At 41.2% G+C, this 21,151-nt stretch overlaps 1 protein-coding gene across 8 annotated transcripts in view; it reads left to right on the top strand.

Annotated features, from left to right (window-relative positions):
- The window catches only part of ABCC8 (ATP binding cassette subfamily C member 8), a 166,683-nt gene that overhangs the window by 118,186 nt on the left and 27,346 nt on the right, over nt 1-21,151 (top strand). For all 8 annotated transcript variants that reach the window (XM_029582987.1, XM_029582988.1, XM_029582994.1 and 5 more), the window contains 5 exons: nt 5,535-5,672; nt 9,311-9,436; nt 11,228-11,330; nt 12,869-13,116; nt 16,003-16,175. In XM_029582987.1, the coding sequence (XP_029438847.1) occupies nt 5,535-5,672; nt 9,311-9,436; nt 11,228-11,330; nt 12,869-13,116; nt 16,003-16,175 (788 nt within the window). The remainder of the gene's footprint in view (nt 1-5,534; nt 5,673-9,310; nt 9,437-11,227; nt 11,331-12,868; nt 13,117-16,002; nt 16,176-21,151) is intronic.

Here is a 21,151-nt window from a genome sequence, read left to right as displayed (position 1 = left end):
TGCGTACAAATCTATCTCATGCATATTCATTTGGATAAGCCTGAAAACCCTGGCCCGTTTGTGGCTCTCAAGGACCAGAATTGGCCACCCCTGCACTAGGGTTATGCATTTGCTTTTAAGTGAAATGAAAAACCTTCCCTGCCAGCTCCAGTTCAAAATTGGCACTGGCTGACTCTGAAACCAGTGCTATTTTGTTTTACAGCCGTGCGGCATAGGGGCCGTAAAACAAAATAGCAACACCCTCAGGGCCAGTTGGTGTCATTTTTGGACCAGAGTTGGCAGGGCAGGAACAACTGGGGATCACTCCTGTCCATTTCTACATTTTATGTGAGGTCTTGGGGGTGGGAAGAGCCATTTCTTTTTTTTTTTGGGGGGGGGGGGAATAATTTAATTTTTATTTCAGTTCATCAAATAAAACAAACTGCAATGAACATTAAACAAACCAAAACCCTCAATTTTTAAAAATTAAATGAAAAAAAAACAAACAAAAGAAAACATTTTTTCCTGCACATTTCTAGTAAACACTGGTGTAGGAATTTTTGAGTCTGTCTCCAAGGGCTGTAAACAAGTCTGGTTTTCAAAGTAACTGAAATATACAAATGGCCCCAGTCTTTGGGTCAAACATACGCAAATATATCTGATGAATATTCATTATGGACATCCTGGACTGTATACAATATTCAGAGTTGTTATATTTCAGTACAATTTTGATTCCTAATGAAATTCACCTAGTAATACTGATTATTTTTTAGCTGTTATTTCATATTGAAATAACAGCTTGTTGAAGCTCAATAAAAGTAATTATTTCCCACTGTGTTTGATTTTTAATTGAAATCTGTTTACTGAAATTCAAAATACAATATCAGGCTGGTTTACAATGCGCCGTATCTTGGAATTGACACACAGAGTAGATTTACAAAATGCACACTGGCAGGGAGTGCGGTTTCCGCTACCCTGCCAGCTATGTACAGACAATATAAACATTGTCAATATAATAAAGCATCACCTCTTCCCACCACCCATCCATTCGGTTCCCTTACCCCTCTTCCCCCAAAGAATCCCAGATTATCTTCCTCCTGGATCCTATCAAGGGAAGAATCAAGATCAGGCTTTCCAAGTTATTTGTTCAGAATCCAACTTCGAACTTTTGGGGATAAACCTTGTACCTTTCTCTCACTGCCTGCGATACGTCTGTAACCTAACATTCAAGCAAAGCAAACCATTCTTCTAGTGTCGGAGGCAGGCCAAGACTCTCCACGGAGCTATCCGCAGGGTAAAGCTAACCTGCCGCACAGCAATCTAGGATACTTGATTACAGATTCCTGATTCTTGAAGGATGCTCACTGCATTTATATTTTGCAAAGATTTGGGGTACATAGTCATAAAGGTCAATAAATAAAGTTGTAGGTGATACCTGTTAACTGAGCTGATTCAATACATTTCTTATTTTTAGAACAAGAGCTGGGATCTGACACCATGAGCCTTAATTCACTATTTATTTATGTTTTTAGTTCAGTCAATGTAATGATAGTCCTGGGCCAGAGGCCACACAAAAGGGCTCCTTCCTGAACCTGGCAATCATGGACCCTAAATCCAGCCCCTACATGTTGCCATTACACAATATCAAGGACTCCCTTCCCCACCCAGGGGCTGTGAGCAATGCATCTGCAGCATCCTCAGGCCCAGCCAACCTGGAGAGTGGAAAAACCTTGGCCAGGAACTGAACCAGTGGCTTCTCCACAAGGCAGTGCGCATCCACAGAGCTAAAAGGCTGGGCCAGCTTAATGCATTTATGGCTAGTGTTGAGAGCTACACTCTCTTTTATCAGGTCGCAACAAGATGAGAAGAGTAATGAGGATTTTGAAACAGATGGTGATAGCGAGTGCTGTGAAATAGGAGCTGAGTTCTAATGAATTAGGGGGCTTTGTGGTCTTGAGAGTTCATGGATGTGACTGAAAGCCAAGGTTCAGGGTGAAATGGAGTTTCAGTCAAAGGCAAATGAATTGACATTAGCATTATAACCTGGTGCCCTGGCCTTTGATGCTAACTATAACTGCTCCGTCTTACTGAATGATGGGGAGCGAGTCACTTGATCGTGCAGTCAACTAGGCTGTAAATTCTAATTTAAAACCAAATGCTACCTCATTGCAGAGCTCTTATTAGTAAATGAACTGAAAATTCATTTAATATATTTCTGTGAACAGGAGTCATTTTACTGGCTTTGAATTCTAGGAAATGACTAAGGCTGTTCTAGGCTGATGCACACAGGTGAAAAGCTGTGACGAATACTGGTTAAAATGTCTAGAAAATGAATGAACTAGAATCCTGCCTGTGTACGCTAATAACATGTTTTCTGAGTGCAGAGTCCCTAAGTGATTTGAGTGAATTTAAATGGTTCAGGATAGATCATTTCAATAGATGAGAGAGGCATTTGTTCTGTCGGGAAATTCATGTTGCTTGTAAGCCCTGTCACTATCGCATTGTTGACCTTGGGTGGCTGCTATTAATATTATATGGAAGTCAAGTCATTGAACTTTGTGTTGTCATATCCAATCTAGTTAACTAATGATAACCTCATACTCTGTGTCAATAGTATCAAGTCTATTCTTTGGCAACAAATATAAGAATGCATTAGCATGCTTAGAAGACTGAAGTATTGTGCCAACTTTAACTTGTTCAAAATAATTCAAACAATGCATTTCTGCATGATTATTGTGAGTGTGCACTGAGAAAAAAGTTCAGTTCAGATTTTTGTTTTGGTTTCCTGATTTGTTTTGGATTTGGTTTGGTTTGGTTTGTTTTGGTTTCCTGATTTGGTTTGGATCAGAAACTCATTTTTCATTGGGATCATTGGTTTCATTTGTTTCCATTAAAGTGAATGGAGAAAAGAATGCATCCCATTTTTGACTAGTTTTTCATGCAAGTCTTATGCAACTTGCTCGCAGACATCAGCAGCAAAGGCAACAGCACCCTATGATACCAAAAGAGGGGTGGGAAAAGGGCACCAACAATGGCGTGAACAGCCCAAGCTGATGTGAGAATGGCAAAGCCACATGAATGCCCCTAGAAACCAAAAAAAAAGGGACAAAGAGCACCAACAGTGATATTAAGACCCCGAGGCATAGAGTGAGTGGTATGGCAACAAGCACAGTGGCCTGATGGATTAAATGAGATTACTAGTGGGCAGGGGCTTTAGTGTTATAAAGTTTATACATCCTGGTATGGACATATACTGATCACAGAACAGTCACAGTTTGTCATAAGCAGAACAGAGCATAGCACAAGCACAGTGAGTGATCTGATGATGCTTGCTGAGGGACTGCGTACATTCAGGCCGATACAGTACAGTGCACTCCGGCGGAGCGCACTGTTAACCCACATTTGGACGTGCGTTTCCGACCCACCAGCTTTACCCCTTATTCAGTAAGGGCTAATAGCGCGTCGAAAATGCGCGTCCAACCCCCCCGAACCTAATAGCGCCCGCAACATGCAAATGCATGTTGCGGGCGCTATTAGTTATGCCCGCGTGATTCAGAAAGTAAAATGTGCAGCCAATCCACACATTTTACTTTCAGAAATTAAGAGGTAATTTTTTAAAGGGTTTAGGGCTTATGAACCTAACTTTGGGAGTTAGGCTTCTAAATTGGCCCTTTTGAAAATTTGCTAGAGCTGAGTGCTTAATTTTGGGCTCCAAGTTTCACCAGGCACCTAAATTTAGGATAAAAGGTGTGTGGAGTTAGGGTGGGGGAGAAAAACTTAGGTGGACCCTGAGATCAAACAGAGGAATGATGGAGCAAAATGATCAAGGTTCAAAGTGCTCATAGTTTCACTTTCACCTAAAAAAAAAAAAATGAAATCAATTCATGGAGCTGCCAGCTGGTGGGATAGTATGGTTAAAAGAGGTCCTGCTCCTTCCTTGTTCCATCCCCAACTGGCTCCACTCTGTCAGGCTTGAAGTAAAAACATCTCCTTGGTTGCTTCCCCTATAGACATTAATGTGACTGAACCAGATATTTCAGAGGACTGCACCCATTTGGTTTGATTGACTCCAATAAAACTGATTTATTACGTCATTCGGATGAACTAAATGTATAATCCCGCCAGTAGTAACGTAGGAGCCTATTTACTAAAGGCCAAATTTTAATAGCCCAATGCGCACAAATACCGGGAGGTACTTGCGTGGCTGAGCCTTGCGCATGCCAAGCACATTTTCACAACAGCCCGGGCACACGAGCTGGGCCTTGTGAAAGGAGTGGGCCAGGGGACAGGGCGGGGGCCGACTGGGTCAGTAGCCATGAGGCCCTGTGCTGGGGCCGGCTGCCAGCGGGCAGAACTTACTGCTCGAAGGAGCAGGTAAGTTCGAAACTTAAACTGGCGCAGCAAAACCGGGAGATACGCATGTGATTCGGAAGCACACAAGCCGCACAGATGTTAAAAGGCCCGCAGCCACATGGCTATCTCCCAGTACACGGATAATAAAGTTTTGGCAAAAAGGGGACGGGGTGTGGGCATGGATTGGGTGCGGCATGGAGAGGCTGGAACTGCCCCATGCATTCAGTTACGCACACTAGCGCGTGCCAGGATCCCACAACTGCTTAATTTGCTTCTGCTGTGGGCTACATGCAAGTAGATAAATTTTAAAAAAAAGCTTAGTTAGCGGGATTTTAAGGGTTGGGGTTAGTAGGTTAAAAGGGAGGCTAGTTAGGTACGAAGTCCTCTCTTTTACTGGGTGAACTGGGAGGGAACTGGGAAATAGGCCTAATGTGTCACCGTGCGCATCTTACGCGCTCGAGACAGCATTCGAGCGCATCGATATAAAATCACGCGTGCATGTTATAATATCGTTGCATCCATGGGTGTGCACTGGCAAACGCGCATGAGCACAGGTGAATCGCTTTGTAAGTTACCACTTTAGTAAAAAGGGCCCTAAGATTGTGAGTCCTCTAAGAATGGGAAAATACCTACGATACTTGAATGCAATTTGCTTGAAGTGGCTGACCAGTCATGAACGGTGGAATATAAATAAAAAATTAAATTAAATTAATGACTATTGCACTCTTTGGGTGGTGTTGACGGCACTTAGAACATAATGCTTGCCACACTGGATCAAACCAAAGGTAGCAAGTTCACAATAATGTTATACATGTCATCATATCTTACTGCTTTAGTGCATTTGGGTTTGCTGCAGTTAAATTCCAAGAAGCCCATTGTCTAAAATTAAATAGATTTATGTTTAAGCGTAATTCATGTGCTATTTCTCTGCAAAATCAATCTTAGTGTATTAATTGCAAAGATCTAACTATGAAGAGACTGCAAAACGTTTTTCATGTTTATAATTTTCTAAATGAACAGTCTATTTTTCAGTATGTTGTACTTTCTCAGTAATGTTTCTTCTAACTCGTTTGCCTTCTAAAGTTTGGTGACCTTCATTAAAAGTAATTAATACTTTATTTTGGAAAAAAATAAAGGCGATGAATGAAAAGTCATAAAGTGTGCTGGAATACCAGCTGGTCCTTCTATTTTCATGCTATTAGGATGACCCATTTTCTGCTCTGGACATTCACTTGAGTGACCACCTCATGCAAGAAGGAATCCTGAAAATGTTAAGGGAGGAAAAAAGGACCACGGTTTTGGTCACCCATAAACTACAATACCTGCCGCACGCTGACTGGGTAAGCAAGCTGTTTTCAACGGCGTCTTTCATGGCTGACAACATACTGCAGCAGAGAACAGAGTAATGGCTGTAACCGGAGTAACCTTACGATTATAAGTGCACTGCATCTTCATTTATTGATGGCATCAGATCTCAAAACTTGGCTACTTAAGTGTGCATACGTGGAATCGCAGTGATAAAAAAAAACAAGGATAGCTTTAACCAAGCACTGTTTGTCACTTTATTTTATTAATCTTATTTCTAACTTATTTTTAAAGATTATTTTATTATGATTATATTTTATGCTGTTTTAACTATTATGATGCTTCTGTTATTATTATATTTAGTTCTGTTTTTATTGATTGTCTTTTATTGTATTTTCATGCTTTGGATACATTGTACACCATTATGAAGGTTTTACCGAGATGACGGTATAGAAAAATTAATAAACCTTAAACCATACCTCGTTATAAATCAGATGAGAAAGCAGAAAAGGAAATAATCTCATTCTGAAGTACTTCTCTCTCCTCCTCATGATGTACATTCAGATTTATAATTGAACTTAAAAATTTGTCTCATCATTTCTTAAGGTTATTGGATGTTAATCTATCCCGGATTTGAAAGAAAAACATTAAATACTAGGCTTTCTTATATCACAGAACACTTCCTCACAGTGTACAATGGCCAATTCATATGATGCACATGCTGGCCGGCCACATGTCTGCTTATGTGGCCAGTTCCACTGCACAAATGGTCAGGGCCGTTGTACAGTGCATTCTTGTAATTTCTGTACTCTGATGAATTGATCAATGGTTTAAATCCTTGCAAGCTTAATAATGGAAAAGCTGATGCTTTATTTCCCAGTGCTAATTATCTCTGGAGAAATTAATTACTAAGGTAAAATTGGCACAAGAATACTTATGAACTTGAGGATGCCACAGTACTTTTGCAGAGAAAAAATGCCTGCACATTATCGTGGACATATGGTAACAGACACAAAAAGGGGTTGAATTGGCAAGGCTTTGAAACTTGTGAGCAGTAGTGCCAGTCAAGGTGTTTTAATGACTAGTGTGTTTGATTTTATTGTATTTTGTGATGGCTTTGTGATGCTTTATCTTTTTAAAATTGTATTTATTTTGTTTCATGTTTCCCTTTATTTCTTGTCTGTGTTGTTAAAAATCAATTTATTTTTAACCTTATTTAACCTTTAATCAATTTGATTTTAACCTTAGTTAAAAATCAATTTATTACCTTGAATGCAACCTTAGTAGTTTATCTATGGTAAAAATTTTTACCGGCCTATCTTCTTTCCAGCTTGTTACAAGCTTCCAAGTTCTCTCCCCCTTGTTGATTGTAACTTTGACTTATTCCTTCTTATTGTTATCTTTCGTTTACGTGAATCTGTTACTCTAGTTTTTTCCCTTTGTTAAATTGTAAACCGATCTGATATGGTAAATTTACTATGAAGGTCGGTATAAAAAACTGTTAAATAAATAAATAAAAATCTTTTGATCTGAGATTTATTTATTTATTTTTTAGAAAACTAGAAATCAAATATTATGGTACATTATGTTATATATTGTAATAACTGCACATATGATCATGGGGAGGACAATTTGCAAAACAATTTACGCAGGTAAAAAGTGTTTCACCAGCATTAATCTGCCCTCCCTCAATGCGGCTAAAATTCTGCACGTTTTTCCCACACTGCGTCCACTTTTAGCTGCACTGAGAGGAAGCATTCCTTAGGGAGGGGAAGGCCGTGTGTTGATTGCATTTTCAAATCTTTGTGCACACTTTTCCAGCAAAAATATGCCCACAGGAAAAGCGGCTGCACGTGACTACACAAAAAACCATGGGTCTAAAGTAAGCACAGTCTTTATCCCAATGTGGACAGTTTAAAAGCTGCACCCATTATCCAGCTCACAACCCCTAGCACAGTGTCTTCTTTAGATGTAATTAAGCAGATTAAGCGGGAAAAGATATCTCAGGATACAGCTCTATGAAGCTTCTGTTAATTCCAGAATCCAGAGATTCTTTTATAATCTTGTTTTCTCAACTAGTAATAAACCCTGGCTATGCAGTCAAACAGCCCACTGAATGCATTTACAGTGAACAGAATAAGAACAATGTAAACTCCAAAGCAATCTAACAGGTGTATTTTAAAAAATTTACAAGTGTACAGATTAGCAACTAATTAGCCTCTGCTCCCGCATTCCATGTTTTATAAAAGTAGAAAATAAGCATGTATATTCCCTTTTGTTGCACAGGTACATGCCTAAAAAAGGGGCGATCTAGGGGCATTTCAGAGCAGAGCCAATATTTAAGTTACTATTCTAAAAGACACTTAAAGGTGAATTTTAATAGCCTGGTGCATGCCAAAACCGAGAGATATACACACAAGACAGGCTGGCGCATGCTGAAAGGATTTTAAGAGCCGCTCGTGTACACGTGTATCTCTGGCTACGCACAAAAATGTAAAGTTCCAAAAAGGGGTGGGGCATGGGTGTCGTCTGGGCGGGGCATGGGCGTTCCTGGATTTCAACTTTGAAACTGGTGTGGAAATAATGCGAACAAGCGCGTGCCCGGGTCTCCTGTCGTCTAACTTATATGTTCTCCAGAGCAGAAGAAATAAAGATAAATAAATAGATCAGCAGGGTTTTAAGGGTCAGGGCTAACAGGGGAGAAGGGAGGCTATTAAACTAGGGGGGTTTGGAAGTCCTATTCCTTACCTGGGTAAACTGGGAAAACTGGTAATGGCGTCAGTGTGCGGGTTTTAAAATACGCCCACTTACGCGGTAGAAGTGGCATTTGTGCACACAGGTATGCGTCCACTTAAAATTGCACGCCCATATGTGCACATTCGAGCTATTTTATAACATGCATGCATACACACGCATGTATGTTATAAAATGGCCCACGCACCTGTTTAAAAGTTACCATGCCTGACATGAACATTTTCCAACTCACCGGTGTATTTTTACACCTGCTGGTTGATATTAAATGATCTAAATTGATATTAAATGTGTTTACTGTGTACTATTGGCCGAGTGGGAGGTCTGGGTGAAGTGGGGGGGAGTTCAAGCTAAAGAACAAGTGTGGGGTCTCGAAGACCAGGAGAAGGGCCGGGCAAACTGTTGCACTAATTGCAAAACCGGTAATTTCCTTGACACACACACACACACACACATTTTGAAATTGGCCGACTTACAGATGTAAATCCCAATATATGCAAGTGAATCCTACTTTAATTTTGCATGTAAATGTACATGCATAGATGTTTAAAATAAGTAGGAAAAGTGTGCACATTCACTACATTAAAATATTCACATTCAGTACATTGCACGCATTCACATGTAAGCCTAAATACGCGAGTACATTGGGGGGTACAGATACACATTTTATAAAATGCTATTATATCATACGCCCGGTTTATAAAATACTGTGGTAAAACCACGCTCAGACATATACACGCATATTTGTTGCCATGCACTTATGTTTGAAAGTTATCCTCCCAGCCTCTGAATGTCCCTTAATGGTGAATAATTGCACAGTCACACTGTTTTCTCAAGTAATGCAGTAAAACGAGAACCTACTTGATTTTCTTTTAACATTACACTGTGCACTGCTGATAAATTGCACTTCTAACTGATCTAGATCATTGCTATGAAGGATGGCACCATTCAGAGAGAGGGAACACTCAAGGACATCCAGAAATCTGATCCAGAACTCTTTGAACACTGGAAAACGTTAATGAATCGGCAAGATCAAGAACTGGAAAAGGTAGGGTTTTCTGGAGAACTGTGCTTTCTGTTTTTAGGTAGATAACTTGAATCTTCAAATGAATTTAGTTTTTGTTAGATGTTACTCATTTGTAGTGGTGTGCACAGACAGAAGTCAATTTTCAAAGGAATTACTCATGTAAAAGTACCATATATCATAGCAATTTTCAAAAGCCATTTAGGCACGCAAAGTCAGGTCACGAGCATAAATCCTTTGGAAAAACTACCTCCATTTTTTTTTCATTGTATTTTATTTTTCATTTTATTTTATTTTTATATTTTGTTGTTTGTTTATTTGAAATGAAAAAAAATTTTAAATGAAGAAAAATACGGAAGGGCAAACAAAATAAAATACAAAAAAAAAATGTTTTGCCTGTCGGAGAAAACAACAACCCCTCCTAAGCCTCCCCTCCTTTTCTTTCCCCCTCCCCGAGCCCTCTTACATTTTTCAGTTTCATCCTGGGAAAGGAACAATCCCAGCCAGTATTACGCTTATAAAAGAAGCCAGCAGATCAATGGTGGCACTATTGTTAATTCCTACCACACACACAAAATGGCACCAGCCTGGGTCTAGGCATGGACTTGGCCCATGCAGTTTCATATGGAATACATTAATAATGTAGCCGGCCTTGGTCTGCCGTGTCATTTTATAAGAATAGCACTGGTGGAGGGGCAGGAGTGAGCAGTGGGTTGAGAAGCGGTACAGCCAGAGTTCAAATCCTGTTTCTCCCAGTGATGCTCCTTGTGACCTTGGGCACAGTCACTCCATCCTCCAGTGTTTCAGACAGCAGCTTACAGCATACTTTTTAAAGGATAATGTCAATGTAACATACTATCAGAGCAATTTTCAAAAAGCCCATTTACCCTAATTTAAATGCACTTACAATTGAAAATTGTCACAATATATGCTATTGAATTGTCAGTAGGTTTTAGCCGCATTAAGTTCACCTAATGTGGCTGAATGGACTTTTGAAAATTGCTATGATAGTTTGTTACATTTACATTGTCCTTTGAAAATTACCCTGTAAGATGGGAGTAGGCACCTTAATTGTTGAGAAATGAACATAAAGTTAGAGCATTACCATAGGACGGAAAAATGCCTAGGCCTTGCAAACTTTACCTGCCATTTTATTCTATGTTCATTCCATCCCTGACTTTTTCTATGAAACTAAAAAGTAGGATGCACTCATTCCATCTGGCAAGCCTAAAATAATCCTATTATTTCACGTAATTTAAAGAAATGCTAAATTCTAGTGACTGATCAAATCCTTGCCCTTGCTCTGTAGTCTGTAGGGATGCACTGTCATTTTGAAATTACATGAAAACTTGAATAGTTCTTATATTGTTTTCTGTTTCCCATCCAAAACGATGCAAAAATCAAACAAAATGTCTTTAGTCATTTTAGCATGCTAAATAATTTTAGCATGCACTATTCAAATAATATTGCACATTGCAAGAATTAGGGCAGGTTGTTAAAAAAATATAAACACTATAATGAAACGATGTATTTTTCAAAAAGGAAAAAAAAAAAAAGTTGTCCTTGCCTATTCCTACTGGTCAGAGAAATTTGGTTTCACGACAGCGGCTTCAGCGGTTCGTAGAGCATGTTCTCCATTCTTCACTTTTCTTTCTAATAATATGTAACAGCTGCTTTTTAATTGAAACAATTCAGCCACTTTTATCATCTTCTTCTAGTTGCTGAGAAAATCTGCCTGAATCCCAATACAATAATCACCTTTTTGTTTTATAAGGATTAAAAAAAAAAAAAAGCAGTGATCTGCTTGCTTTTTAGGAGACTGTCGTTGAAAGAAAAGCAGTCTTAGAAAGGAAGAACATCAGGAGAGTCACGCACTCACAGGAAACTCTGCTAACAGACGACGAAGAGGATGATGATGGTAAATAAGCCCCTTTGACAAAGTTGCCTTGGACTTATGGCAGTGTTTTATATCTCAGTCGTGCAGTACATAAGTTGTTTTTTTTATACTTCTGGATTTGATAAGAAATTCAGTATCCACAGGAGCAGCCAGTAATGATGAAAGTGAAACTTAGCATATTTATTTATTGATTTGAAAGTATTTATTGCCTGCGCCTCCACTGTTCGGGGCAGGTTACAAAGTACATTCATAATTAAATAGACAGACATAAAATAAAAGAATAAAAGTGATCTTTACATTGAATAACTTAAAAAATGAACCCCACACAAACCATGCCCGCACCATGTCACTTTGTGAATTGGATTGAGATATTTGCGAATCAGGAGATGCGCATGCCCGTAGGCGGCTTTTAAAATCTAGCGCACGTAGTCATGTCCTACATGCATGCATTTCCTGATTTTGGCATGTACCCGGCTTTTAAAATTCACCTTAAAGAGGATCACTTTAAAACAAGCACGTAAACGTGTATAATGGATGTGCGGCAACATACGCTGAAATCTCATATACTGCATGCGAGTGCACACACTTGTTATAAAATAGGCCTTGCACATGTAAGTGTGCTTCTAATTTTAAGCATGGACGTGAGCAGCTGGGAATGGTCGGCAGCGCGAAGGAAATGACCAGTTTAACCAGTTTATCCACCAGTTTGCCCAGTCTATACCTAGGTCATCACGACACCCCTGGTTCTTTATCCTCACTCCCCCCCAGTTTACCCAGATGCTTCAAGCACTTCATATTTGGCTAAAAATAGTTTTATTCAGACTTATAAGAAGTAAATTTGTGCAGAAATGAACGGAACGGGCACCGCATTCGCTGCGCTACACATGCTAATATTTCTTAGCCCCGCCCAGGAACACCCATGCTCCGCCCCCATGTCACTCCTTTTTTTTTTTACTTGATGGAAGATATTCATGCATCGGTATTTGTGCACATATGTGGCAAGTTTATAAAATTGATCGGAGACGCACGTGTGCTAGATGTGCGCGCATCTGCGCTTTTTGGGGCACGCATCTTTTAGAATTAAGTTTAAAATTTGCTTATGCACATAAAACCTATTGAAAATTCAATAGAATATATTGTGGCACTTTTCAAAAGCCCACTTATGCACATAAAGTGCATTTATACAAGCAAAACAGTTATAAACATATAAATCTTTTAAAAAAATCATCCCCTAAGAGAATGATGAAGTGATGCAAAGTTACATTTCACTTTGGGTCAAAATGATTACATTATTCATGCATATGTATGTACATGGATAGGTAGATATAGATATTTAGGGATTAGCATAAGTACTTTTTAAAATAATATAGCTTAGATATGATAGAACCTGATAATGTAATAGCATATCATTCCTGCCCTAAATCTCAGTGGCTTCACCAAGCTATCTATCTTGCTCTCTTGTCAGTAATGACTTTTCATCCCTAGAAAAGCTGTGACTTCATAGTGTTCCAATTTCAGTGATCACATTATCAAATTGCTTTTAATTTTGCCAATTGCAGAGGAATTGTCTGACAGCGACGATGAGGATAACCTTTCCTCTGTACTGCACCAAAGAGCGAAGATGCCATGGCAGGCATGTGGGAAGTACCTCAGCTCGGCAGGGATTCTCCTCTTACCTCTGCTGGTGCTTTCCCAGCTCTTAAAGCACTCGGTCATGGTGGCTATTGACTATTGGCTGGCAAAGTGGACCTCAGCTGCCATCTCCATTCAGACTCTGGCACAATCCATCAACTGCTCTCTAAGCCAAGTAAGTGTTGATGTTGGAATTTGATCCCTGTCAGGTGCCCCCTTTTTTTTTTTTTTTTAAATTAGGAAATGGCAAAACACAGGAGAGAGCACCGCAAACAAATTGGTGTTCCACCTTGGAGAGTTCTCCAGGATATCTGTTCCTTCCAAACCCCAAGAGATTAGAAAAGTTTGGGGAGAATTTTAAATGCGCTGCTCATGCTAAAAGGCCATATACATGAGCATATGGGCTGCCCGTGAACAAGCTGCAAAGTATGTATATGGGAAAACTAAAAAAAAAAAAGGCGTGGAGCTGGGGCACGTCAGAGGCGTCCCGGGGCAGAGCCACGAGTTACACCCACAAATCTGTATTTTAAATCTGATGGCCGCAGCGTGCGGCAGGCTGTTAGCCGTGCATGATTACTTCTGCCCCTGATGAGGTGTAAGTCTGCACAAATCTCTGTTTAGGCCTAAACCGACTGGGTGAGGAGTCTGGGTCAACTGGGGGGGGGGAGTGCAGGCTGAAGAACCAGAGGGGTCTGGATGACCTTGAGAAGGACTGGGCAGACTGGAAGACTAAATGGTAAAACTGGGAATGGCACTCACGCGAGCATGTTTTCAAATCTGCTCACCTGCGTGCGTTGAAGCTGACAAAGTCCTAAGGAAGATACGCGAAGTACGTTTGCTCGAGTGACTGTTTAAAATTAGGAGCACACATACACATGGTAGGTGTATTTTAAATCATACGCAAGTAATTGCGTGCACGATTTAAAATTCCAGCGTATGAGCGCTTGTGCACCCGTACGTGCGTGTATGGGCACCCGCGCACTCGTTTTAAAATTACCGTCTTTGTGTGTGTGACTCCTAAAAGTGGGTGGTGTATACGTTTTACATATGTGTTGCTTAATATATTTATTTGAGGGTATGCCGGAGTCCCACATACCTTTCTGATTCAGCAATGAACTGCAGGTTGCTATTCCCAGAATCCTTTCGCAGTCCAGTATTTCATCACCCACCTTTTTCACAACTGCTAAATTTGAACAGAGGTCAAGTTTCGAAGGGGTTGATCTGAATAAATCCCTTGGGCCGAAAATTGCCCATCCACCTTTAGTGGATAAATCTAGCTATCAAGTTTCACAAGGAGAAAAGATCAAGCCGTGTCCCCCAGGGTCAGGGGTGGTTCGGGGGGGGGGGGGGGGGGGAAGCACAAGGATTTGATTATCGAATCCTGAGGCCGGGTCCTAGTTGACGCAGCCCAGGCTTAGGCCTACAATTGGGCCCCCTGCACCAGGGCCTGACCAAGGCCAGGTCCCAGTCGCTGATGTCATGGCCTGGATCCGGTGTTACAGCACGAGCCGAGGCCGGATTCTGCTTGCCGAAGCCCAGCCCGATGCTTAGTGTATGCAGGCTCAACGAAACTTATTGGAATTCCTGAAGTCCTCCTTCCAGTTTAGCAATCTAATTTTCCCACAGTTCTCTCGCTCTCTTTTTTTTTTGTGTTATGATGGACTGCCAGATTACCATCTGTGACAAGAAAATTCTCTCCTTATCCATGTGGATTTAAATCTACAATCTAGCTATGCATGAAACCTACCGATCAATGAATACATAACAAAAAAAAGCCCAACTTCCATATGTACCATGACGATTTATGAAAGTTTAAGCATATTTGGTGAATCAAAATTAGATTTTAATAATTAAAGTGACCTCCATGGAGGTCCGAAGGAAAGGGATAAGGTCAGTGCCCAAATTTATTGCCCAGTTACAGAACTGGAATGGTTGAAAGTTTGCGTTATTGCATTTGTTCATCTGAAAATACTTAAGGAAAAATAATTTAATACGGTGTAATTTGCTGATTACTGAACTAGGCTTTGTTAGATTGGCACGATCAGTACTTTTCCCATAGTAAACTGCTGAGACTTTGCTACCTTTCAGGCACGATGAGCCTATTTTAAATCATCTGATTGTGCGTCAAGAAAACAAGCAGCTTTTTCTCGTATCTTTTGACAATGTACTTGCCCTTCCCAAGTAGCTCTGGCTTTAACAAAACAGTCCATGACATTCAGATAATACTTCTTATTTTTGTAGTGCTACTGGATGTATGCAGCACTGCACGATGGTGATAAGTCTAAGTGGGTTTCTAAGGCAATGGAAGATGAAATGACGCGTTCAAGGACACAAGAAATGGAGTTTGAGCCCTGCTTTCCGTAGTTCCTAGTCTATTGCTCTAACCACTAGGCCACTCTTCCTCTTTAACACACAGAGCTCATTTATTCTTTTAATAGTCTCAAGAGCACAGTGACTACTTAATTAATAAAGAGCGCGTAGCTACATTTATTGACCATGCTGATCCCTACCTGTATCCTACCTTTTTTTTATCCAATTTTCTTTATTAGACTGTTTTTTAAACAGACATGAGGAGGGTAATTTTCCAAACTTTGTATGTGGGTAAAAAGGCCTTCAAGCATCCCCAGCTCCCCCCCCCCCCCCCCCCCAACACACACACACCCACTCCCTTTGCCCCCATGTATAAATCTGAAGGGTCTTCAGGAGCTCAGACACCAAGTCAGACAGTCACAGACAACATTTTAAATGTGGTGCCTGGACCAGCAGGAAAGAGACCAACTGTCTCCTGCCATTGAGACCTTGAGAGCTCTCTGGGCCGATACATGGAGGGGGGATTGCGAGACCTGGAGGCCTCCAGAGAGAATGCTGTGGAGTTTAGCTACCATGGGTGGGGCTGATACATGGAGGGGGATTGCGAGACCTGGAGTTTAGCTACCATGGCCGGGGGTTGGCAGAGGTTGAGACTGGAAGGGGGGATTTTGATGCTGGTTGGCAAACAGATCTCTTAGAGCTCAGAGCATGATATGGTATCTAATAGCATTGTTTTACATCTCTTTCTTAGGAATGCAGATTTAAATTTAACCATTCTCCATATTCCATGGTGTTCAGCATTCTCTGCAGTCTGGGGATTATACTGTGCCTCATCACGTCAATAGCTGTGGAGTGGACAGGTTTAAGAGTTGCCAAGAAACTGCATCACAGTCTACTGAATACAATTATTTTGGCACCTATGAGGTACTGCATTCATTTCAGTCAAGACACCAGCATGTTGTGTAACTAATTATGCAGACAAGATAGCTTTGAAGTCAGTCAAACTACACAGCAGTGTTTCTTCTGCATGCTAATATTTTTGGATTTTTATAACATCTTATACTGAGGAAAGATTTCAAAAGACTACAGATTGCACATATACAGCATGTTAAGCATTATTGGGGTGATTTTAAATAGCCCACACTGGGGTCATTTGCCAAGCTACATTAAGATGTTATTGCACAGTAAACCCAGTTACCAGATAAATGACCATGATAAATGTGTTACCGCAGAGCTAACATGCAGAATTACAAATTCCACATGTAAATCACTCCCAAAATACCCCACTATCAGGCATGCAAATCAGCTCATTAACAGTGAAATAGTATGCAAATAAAATAACAAGGTTTGCCTTAAAATTCCCAAGCAGCTTTATTTGATAACAGTTAGCTATCCCTGGGGAGGTGTAGCTAACATTCCCTGGGAGCTTCAGGATACTACTGCTTTCTGATGCTCCCAGGGTCAGGCCCTAAAGGGGCTGTTTTACCAGTTCATTAAGAGAGAGGTCCTCCAAACTCCCTGGTTTAATAGCCTTCACTCCCTCCAGTTAGCCCTGACCCCTAAAACCCCACAGATCTGCCTGGTTTTCTTTATTTTTGAATTTGCACGTCAGCCATAACAGAAGTAAAGTTTCGCGGCAGAGGACCTTGACGCACGTCGGGTTGCATAAGTATTTACCTGCACATCTCGCCCCAAAGTACCCATGCCCTGCCCACGCCTCTTTCTGAGAACATTCGAGATGCGTGTGTATCTCGGCAGCTTTTAAATTCCACTTGGCATGCAGAAGCCCGATTTATTTGCGCATCCCCTAATTAATGCATGCGCTGGGCTTATAAAATTTGCATAAATATATATATATATATATATATGATGAATATTCCTCGTGGGTATCCTACAATCCAGACCTGTTTGTAGAACCTTAAAGACTAAGGCTTATGCACCTCTGTTTTATGGTGCTGACAATTCTAGTACGGTATTATTACCACAGCAAATACACTTAGGTAAATTAAATCTTAGTAATAACAGTAATAGAGTGGCCTAGTGGTTAGAGCAATGGGCTGAGAACCATGGAAACCCCACATTCCCTCACTGGCAAGCCTCATGAGAATGAGGCAAGTCACTTTGAGGCCAATATTCAGCTGTGAAGTGTCCGGCTAATTTATACCGGTTATTTGGTGGTGCATCAACACTGTTAAATATAACTGCTAAGAAAGTTAGCCAGATAAGTTTATCCGGCTAACTTTAGGACTGCTTCCATGCAATAAAGTTATTCAGATACCGCTGAATATTGTCGTTTATCCAGCAAAGTTATCCGGAAGCTGACTCTGCTCCCAGAATGCCCCCACCCTGCCCCTGATTTATCCAGCTAAAAAGTTAACCAACTAAGGGCCTCATTTTCTAAAGTATCGCAGGCCTGCGATACTTTAGGAAATGAGGGGCGGGGGGCTGAAATGGGGGGCGGGCCTGCGCTAGCCGGCAGCGATCGCACCGTTGCGGTGCGATCGCTGCCAGTTTCGCACCCAATAATGCCACCATAGGAGGTGTAGCTATTGGGAGCGAAATAGGACGCGAAAAGGGCCTTACCTTTTCGCTGTCCACGGCGTCGGCGCAGGGTCGGCCCTGGTGACGCCCCAACTCTTCCTCTTCCGGGGCTGACTTCGCCCTGACTCTGCCCCCATCCTGGTATCGCATGCGATAAGGGACTTTTCGCGTGTGAAAGGTCCCTTATCGCGTGCGAGCGGCGTGGAAAATGAGGCCCTAAGTCCTGGGCGGTGAGTGTAGCTGGATATATGAAGGGTACAATTTGTCTGGCTAAATCCAAATTTATATTTAATCAACAAAATGAACAATCTGTTCGATCACTATGCTACCTGAAGACTGTATTCATTTATCAATAATCAACGGCTTTTCACGAATTATATTGATTTTTGCAACTGTATAAATTTTTCAATAACCTACACACCAGTGGTACCAATTTTAACATTAAATGTTCAAAAATTATTTTTAAGAAAATATTTAGACGAGTTGGTTGATGGTTTCATACAATCGTGTAGGCGTCCCTGCACCGTATATGCATATTATAATCATTAACCTCCAACCTCCTCTTTTTATGAACTTTTTTTGTGTGAAAGCAATTTTTTTTTACTTGTATTTTTTCAGAAGTATTTTTTTTAAGATATTTGTGTATATATTTATGACATCCAATAAAATTGTTCCTATTGGGGCGGATTTTCAGAGCCCTGCTCGCGTAAATCCGCCCAAAACCGGGCGGATTTACGCGAGCAGGGCCCTGCGCGCTGGGAAGCCTATTTTACATAGGCCTCCCGGCGCGCGCAGAGCCCCGGGACTCGCGTAAGTCCCGGGGTTCTCGGAGGGGGGCGTGTCGGGGGCGGGCCCGGTCGTCACGGCGTTTCGGGGGCGTGTCGGCAGCGTTTTGGGGGCGGGTACGGGGGCGTGGCTACGGCCCGGGGGCGTGGCCGTGCCCTCCGTACCCGCCCCCAGGTCGCGGCCCGGCGCGCAGGAGTCCCGCTCGCGTGCGGGGATTTACGCCTCCCTCTGGGAGGCGTAAATCCCCCGACAAAGGTAGGATGGGGGTTTAGACAGGGCCGGGCGGGTGGGTTAGGTAGGGGAAGGGAGGGGAAGGTGAGGGGAGGGCAAAGGAAAGTTCCCTTCTAGGCCGCTCCGATTTCGGAGCGGCCTAGGAGGGAACGGGGGTAGGCTGCGCGGCTCGGCGCGCGCAGGCTATACGAAATCGATAGCCTTGCGCGCGCCGATCCAGGATTTTAGCCGATACGCGCGACTACGCGCGTATCTACTAAAATCCAGCGTACTTTTGTTTGCGCCTGGAGCGCAAACAAAAGTAGGCTGTTCGCGCTCGTCTGAAAATCTACCCCATTATGTATATGCGACATCCAATAAAGACATACTTGAAAGATTCAAAAATTCCAAAACTTTCAATAAATTCAATGGTGTATCCCCACCAGTGTATACATCTGTTGTAATTCAATGTATGCTTGAAAGTCCCGACATGTACGTGAAACACCTTTCTTCAGGGGAATGTACTATACTGCAAAAGTGTAGACAGATGATAACTATCACACAATATGTCTCAAACTCACTGCAAAAATGAAAATTTTAACCACTTCCCTTGAATTCCACGATAAAGAGAGTTATTTCCGCCAGGGTGTTAATCTCAAATAGTCCTGGTTTTTTGCCTTTGTGTTCATAGTCCTTAGAAGTTCATGATTCCAACAGGATGTCCGAATCTCTCCTGATCTGATGTCAACTGAACCTATATCCGGAGGCTATCCCTTATAACCAGCCCCACAGTATGAATGTTGAACCAATCCAACAATATTTTAATTCTGATTGCCAAAAAAAAAAAACACCTTATTATTGACGTCTTGCTATACTGAAGATTTTATAGGGGCGGCTTGAACATGCCCCCTTGAATATGTAGCAGTCAATGTAGCGGACCTGGTTGTAAACCTGTGCAGTAGTCAATGGAGAAAATCTCCTAAATGAAAATTGCAATGGAAAACCACCTTTTTATTAACATCCGTTACACTGGAGATTTTATCGGTGGCTTGAGGACACCCACTTAAATGCGTGGCTGTCAAAATATCCACAAAATCTCCCCAATAAGGAATAGAAAACTGCCTAATTGTTGACATCCTGCTACACTGAAAACTTAATCGGGGAGGCTCAGGCCTGCCCCCATAAATGCGTAGCTGTCAAAATGTCAGACCTAATGATAAACACCCGCAGAGTCAGTACTGTTGTTAAGCGGACTCAATGGAGAAACTCCCCAATGAAAATTCAACTGAATTTGGAACATCAGCCCGGACGGGCTAAAATGGGGGAACAAATCCCCCATTTAAGGTGCCAACTGCTATTATGAAACAGCTCCAACAGGATTAGAATTTTTATAAAACTGTAGACAAGTTGAGCTCTTCATTCCCGCTGGGTGTGATGACTGTAGAGTATAAATCCAAAATAATTCACGATAATTTAATCGTGTGCTCAAGTCACCTCCACAGGGGGAAGCTATAACTTGTTCTAATGCAGTCCATTTTAGATCCCGTATATCATGTCCTGCTTCCTTCAAATGTTGCACCATAGGTGCCGTCAATTTAGCTGTGGTATACCGTGACCTATGTTCACCTAATCTAACATGTACAGGACGCGATGTACGACCCACACAGAGTTTGGGACATGGGCAAACGATAATGTATACCACATTGCAAGAATTGTAATTAGTGTTGCTTTTTCTCCAAACTTTATACTGGGTGACCGGATCCACCCATGTCTGAAACATGTACATGTTGGGACTTTGAAGCATACATTGAATTACAACAGATGTATACAGAGACACACATTACAACAAAAGAGTGTTCAACACTGGTGGGGATATACCATTGAATTTATTGAAAATTTTGGAATCTTTCAAGTATGTCTTTATTGGATGCCGCATATACATAATAGGAACAATTTTATTGGATGTCATAAATATATACACAAATATCTAAAAAAAAATACAAGTAAAAAAATACAAGTAAAAAAAATTTTCTTTCACACAAAAAAACTTCATAAAAGGAGGAGGTTGGAGGTTAATGATTATAATATGCATATACGGTGCAGGGACGCCCTGACGATTGTATGAAACCTTCAACCAACTCCTCTAAATATTTTCTTAAAAATAATTTTTGAACATTTAATGTTAAAATTGGTACCACTGGTGTGTAGGTTATTGAAAAATTCAGACAGTTGCAAAAATCAATATAATTCGTGAAAAGCTGTTGATTATTGATAAATGAATACACTCTTCGGGTAGCACAGTGATCGAACAGATTGTTCATTTTGTTGATTAAATATTAATTATATATCACTGTTTAGGTGGC

Source organism: Rhinatrema bivittatum, chromosome 17 (assembly GCF_901001135.1).
Source record: "Rhinatrema bivittatum chromosome 17, aRhiBiv1.1, whole genome shotgun sequence".
NCBI classification, from domain to species: Eukaryota; Metazoa; Chordata; class Amphibia; order Gymnophiona; family Rhinatrematidae; genus Rhinatrema; species Rhinatrema bivittatum.
The sequence above is the reverse complement of the archived record's forward strand: the minus strand, read 5'-3'. Positions and strand labels throughout refer to the sequence as shown.